This window comes from Notolepis coatsorum, assembly GCF_963971535.1.
Source record: "Notolepis coatsorum genome assembly, chromosome: 14".
NCBI lineage: Eukaryota > Metazoa > Chordata > Actinopteri > Aulopiformes > Paralepididae > Notolepis > Notolepis coatsorum.
Window position 1 is genome coordinate 75,624,977 of NC_140178.1, and position 6,000 is coordinate 75,630,976.

At 42.7% G+C, this 6,000-nt stretch overlaps 1 protein-coding gene across 1 annotated transcript in view; it reads left to right on the forward strand.

The window, feature by feature from the left end:
* The window catches only part of tecpr1b (tectonin beta-propeller repeat containing 1b), a gene marked incomplete at its 5' end in the record, with an annotated part of 49,314 nt that extends 44,352 nt beyond the window's left edge, over positions 1-4,962 (forward strand). The window contains 4 exons of the mRNA XM_084329979.1: positions 2,344-2,436; positions 2,761-2,867; positions 3,592-3,711; positions 4,753-4,962. Coding sequence (XP_084186105.1) covers positions 2,344-2,436; positions 2,761-2,867; positions 3,592-3,711; positions 4,753-4,926 — 494 coding nt within the window. The 3' untranslated portion in view covers positions 4,927-4,962. The remainder of the gene's footprint in view (positions 1-2,343; positions 2,437-2,760; positions 2,868-3,591; positions 3,712-4,752) is intronic.
* Positions 4,963-6,000: the final 1,038 nt, after the last annotated feature.

The following is a 6,000-nucleotide window of genomic DNA, read 5'->3' on the forward strand; positions in this document are numbered from 1 at the left end:
TGCAAGACTAGAACGCGTGGATCTTTGATTAAACACCTGCTATCAGAAGAATAGACAGTCAGAGTGACAAGCTACAGAAGATGGCCACAAACGATAGTACGAGTGATGAAGAGGATGAAACGGAACATTTCATTGCCCTGGAATAAAAAAAAAATTTACTTTTATTTTTTAGTACATTTAAAAGTAGAAACTTTTGGACTTTTAGCCAGATACTCTGACTTTTACTTGAGTAAGATTTTTAGACGGTACCTATACTTTCACTTAAGTATAATTTCTGGGTACTTTTTTACACCCCTGGAAGACATACTGTATGATGTAGTTCATTAAAAAACACTTGAGCAGCATGTCGTTTATCCAATCGGGTGCATTCCACTTAGGGAGGGGATACATGTAATAATAATAATAATAATAATAATGGATTGGATTTATATAGCGCTCTTCATGACACCCCAGTGACCCCAGAGCGCTTACAGAGTCCATTATTCATTCATACATTACATTTACATTTAGTCATTTAGCTGACGCTTTTATCCAAAGCGACTTACAAGTTCTGTACGACAAGCCATCAGGAAGGGCACAACTCTATCAGCTGAGCAACAATGTTCATCAAAGTGTTGAGTGCTACAGTGTAGGTTAGTTTATTAGGACAAGTGCATGACAGTACGGTTAGTTAGGGTTAGATTTTTTTATTGTTTTTTTTTTTTTTTTTTTTATTATTCAGATAATGGTTGAAGAAGTGCGTCTTTAGTCGACGGCGAAAGATTGGACGTGATTCGGCTGTCCTAACTGGGGTGGGTAGTTCATTCCACCATTGTGGGGCAAGGACTGAGTCATACCGGTGGTGATAAGCTACCTGAGGCAGACTCACGGAAGCGTGGCGAATAATCATTGCCTACGGCCCCTCCGACCACCACCAACATTCATTCACATGCATACACATTCATACGAGGCAAGTAGGTTAAGTGTCTTGCCCAAGGACACAACGGCAGTGGGATGGACATGGGCTTGAGCGGGATTCGAACCACCAACCCTTCGATCATTGGACGACCCGCTCTACCCCTGAGCCACGCCGCCCCACAAATGTAATAGCATTCATTTTGGACCCACCAACATGTTTTCAACATCAATCGTTTTCTTTTAGTGGTGGGACTTGATTAAAAACGTTAATCTAATTAATTCAAGACTATAGTTCATTAATCTAAATTAATCACATTTTAATCACATATCAATATGCGAAAAGCACATTTTTTCAATTCAAATGAATTTAGGTATACGAGTGAATCAATGAATATACATTATCAATGCAATTTTTAACAAAGTGCAGCAATTTTAGGAATAATATATATATATAGCGCAAAGGACCTTTTGTAAACTCAAGCACTTTCGAGGTAAAAGTAAAACGCAGTACTTTCAAGTACATTCCAGAACAGTTGACCATTGGGGGAAAAAACTCTTCATTGATCTCAATTTCTCTTATTTTATATATTTTTTATGAACAAACCAGTCTAAGAAAAAAAGTTATTTGCGATTTATTATACTTTATACTTATAGCACACACATGAGTCTGGTCTCCTTTGAAAGGTAACATTATTACACAATAAAGAAAAATCATCATGCGATTAAATGCATAATTATTTTTAACTTTAATTATTTCTGTAGTTAAGTAATCAAAATTAATGCGATAAAGTCCCAGCCCTAGTTTTTTTTAAATGATTACCCTACATACATGTTTTTATTTATAGCACCTTTAAAGTTGCACTATGCAGTGAGAGTCAGTGGATGTTTTCATAACTGAATAAACAAACTGTCAATTGGATCCCTGGAACACTGTTTGAAGCTAGAAAGCTAACTGAAAAGTTACTATTTCTAATAATAATAATGCAGGACCTGTCGCATTAATTAGCATGCAGACGACTCTCAATGTTAGCGGCACACAGCGGTTAGTTTAGCACACATACCGGAACACACATGCATGCATTGTTTTTTGTAGGATCGCCGATGCGATACTCCTCTGCGCTTAACCCATCCCGTCGTCCTTCCCCCCACGGGCAGACGAGGGAGACGGGGCCGGAAATTTTGTTAACAAACATAAATATTCTAGTCATACGTTTGGTTCACAGTGCTTACAATTATTTTTGTTTTAATTTATGAAGAATTACATTATGTCTCTGCAAACAGATCCCGCTCCTCCAAAACTGCATAGTGCATTTTTAACAGTGAAATTATTTGATTGTTCGGTACAGTCTGCTCCTGATTGGAGCCCTCATAATGCACCTACTGTTTGTGTCTGTAGTGTAGATCAAACTGGTAACTTCACTCAGTGCTCTTGTGCTCCCCCTACAGGAGAGTGCTGGTACCACATCCCCTCTCCCCCCAAGCAGTCCCTCAGACAGCTGTCTGTAGGGAGGACCTCCGTGTTCGCTGTGGATGAGAACAGTAAGACAGACTGTAAAGAGTTGACACTTTACATCAGATGTGCTACTTAAGTGCTGGTATGGAACTCAAGTCTGCACACACTATTCTCCAGGTAGATAATTTTTGGTTAATTGTAGGACTGATTTATCCTTTAAAAAAAAACACTGGCATTATCCTTTAATTATGTCATGTCAATGACTAGACTGGTCACATATTGTAGTATGGTAGACTTAAGAGTACTACTTACTACACAGTGGTTTAGAACTGATCTCTCTCTCTCTCTCTCTCTCTCTCTCTCTCTCTCTCTCTCTCTCGCTCTCTCTCTCTCTCTCTCTGTGTGTGTAGGTAACTTGTGGTGCAGACAGGGTCTGACCCCCAGCTATCCTCAGGGTTCAACCTGGGAGCTGATCTCCAACAATGTCACCAAGGTGTCTGTGGGACCTCTGGACCAGGTCAGTGCCAAGACAACCACAAACTATAACCAGAAGTATTCCAAGTGTGTGTATGTTCTCCATCACCTTTGTCAAACTCTTGTTCAGGCTGGATTGATTGATTGAAAACTTTATTAACAGATTGCAGAATGGGTACAATACAGTATGGCTCAATACACACAATTGTTAAGGGGCTGCTGTTAGCCACTCCCTACTGCTTCCAGTGCTAAGCTAGGCTAGCTGCTCCCTACTGCTTCCAGTCCTTGTGCTAAGCTAGGCTAGCTGCTCCCTACTGCTTCCAGTCCTTGTGCTAAACTAGGCTAGCTGCTCCCTACTGCTTCCAGTCCTTGTGCTAAGCTAGGCTAGCATGCACCTGGACCTCTCTCTGGGGCTGCTGGACACACCGAGATGAAACTGATCAATCTTCTTGCCTGACTCTGGGGAAGATGGCAATCACATGTGCTGTATTCCCAAAATGTTGGGAGTGTTCCTTACATTTTTATATTTCATAGTATATTTTATGGGGTTATTGAGGTGTAAAGTTAAGGGACTTTTTTCCTGTTGAAATACCATCCCTGTGTTTCTCGATGGGGAGGAAATCCTCTTAAACAGCAATGTTGACCAATCTTTGTTGAAACCAATACAAGTGAAATTCTGTTAGGCAGGGCGGCTCACCTCACGTTTCCATCGGTAGGTGAAGCTCTACTGTATGTTGGTTGGCTCAGTGCTGCTGTCTCTGTTTCAGGTGTGGATCGTAGCAGACGGAGTCCCGGGATTCCCCGGTGAGACGACGGGAGCGGTCTGTCACAGAATGGGCGTGGGACCCATGCAGCCCAAGGGCCAAGCCTGGGACTACGGCATAGGGGTGAGGCTCTGATCATCCTCTCGTAGGGGGTTCCTCTAGCATGACGTCTTAATTCATCGAATGGTGCATTTTATATAGTGCTTTTATCCAAAGCGCTTTACTATTTTGTTTCTCACATTAACCCATTCACTCACACATTCACACACCGATGGCGGAGGCAACTATGCAAGGTGCCAACCTGCTCATCGGGAGCAGTTAGGGCTTAAGTGTCTTGCTCAAGGACATTTCGACACGCTGCCCAGGAGGAGTGGGAATCCAACCGGAAACCTTCCGATTATCAGATGACCGCTCTACCTCCTGAGCCACTGTTGCCTCATTGAGTTTCTCAGATGAATAACCGTCCATCTGAATTTGTTTTACAATGGTTTCAAACTTTATTATCTAAAGATGGTAAGTTATAGTGTTGCAGTTATTCATAATTAACCCTTTCACTAACACACTACAGAAGGTTAACCCTTTCACTACCACACTACAGACGGTTAACAGACGAGTCATATGGTTCAATTATCAAGACACAGTTTTGACACTAAAACTCTTAGCTGAAATCAATAGATTCAAAACCTTTAGGTGGGACAGCAGCTCCATTTGACAGGCTATTTGAATATAATGGATAAATGGAATCACTGGCCCTGCATACAGTAGCTGTGAAGATAATCTTGAAATAACAGACTTGAATGTTTGATGGAGGTCAGAGTGACTGATATGTCACAGTTTTAACCAGAATAAAGATGAATTTTTAACCCTTTCACTATCACACTACAGAAGGTTAACCTTTCACTACCACACTACAGACAGTTAACCGACGGTTAGTCGTGTGGCAGTGAAAGGGTTAACCTTCTGTATTGTCGCAGGGAAAGGGTTAACCATTTGGTAGTGTGGTAGTGAAAGGGTTAACAGCGAGTTGGGCTTCATCCCCGCGTAGATTCTACACGTATCGAGGTCATAAACCGCTCATCTAGGTTGTTTGAGCATATTGACATATAACACCACCAATAACACATTTTAAGTCATTTCTGAATATTTCTATATTTTCTTTTACAGGGAGGATGGGAACACATCAGTGTGAGGGGGAATTCCACGGAGGCACCTCGTCCCCCCATACCTGTCCCAACCGGGACACCCCGGAGCCCTCTCCCCCCCGCTGGCACCCCACGTAGTAGTCCCCTAACTGCCCGGTCCCAAGAGCAGGTGAACGGTACCGCTGTGGGCCTGTAGGTCGCCCCCTCCCTCCTCCATCATCTCTCTCTCTCTCTCTCTCTCTCTCTCTCACTTTGGACCATTACCCCCAGGCCCTTATCCCGTCATGTCAAGGGTGTGCACAATCATCCGCCACTCAAGTTGATGTATCCGGTTGCCCCCCGCCCCCCTGGCACATGATGCTATGATGGATGAATGTTACTCACCTGGCTTGGTTCCCAGGCAGAAATCATGTTGGTGAAGAAGTGATGATGATGATGATGATGAAGAAGAAGAAGCACAGGAGCGACTAGGTAGAACCGGTCGCATAGAATTTAAAGAGTGTAAGCCTTCCAGTAGGCTGTTCAGGGGTCATCTTTGGGATCTAGCAATAGCTTTTATTTATTTGGTCAAATTCTCAATTAATAACCTAAGAGTTACTTTGGTAAAAGGGCTTAAGTGTTGGCAGTGAATCAAGCCCTCTGCACTCTCTGTGTCCATGCTCTTTGACTAGTATCAGTATCCATGCTCTCTGACTAGTATCAGTATCCATGCTCTCTGACTAGTATCAGTATCCATGCTCTCTGACTAGTATCAGTATCCAGGCTCTCTGACTAGTATCAGTGTCCATGCTCTCTGACTAGTCTCAGTATCCAGGCTCTCTGACTAGTATCAGTATCCATGCTCTCTGACTAGTATCAGTATCCAGGCTCTCTGACTAGTATCAGTATCCATGCTCTGACTAGTATCAGTATCCATGCTCTCTGACTAGTATCAGTATCCATGCTCTCTGACTAGTATCAGTATCCATGCTCTGACTAGTATCAGTATCCATGCTCTCTGACTAGTATCAGTATCCATGCTCTGACTAGTATCAGTATCCATGCTCTCTGACTAGTATCAGTATCCATGCTCTGACTAGTATCAGTATCCATGCTCTGACTAGTATCAGTGTGTGTCCATGCTCTCTGACTAGTATCAGTGTCCATGCTCTCTGACTAGTATCAGTGTCCATGCTCTCTGACTAGTATCAGTGTGTGTCCATGCTCTCTGACTAGTATCAGTGTGTGTCCATGCTCTCTGACTAGTATCAGTATCCATGCTCTCTGACTA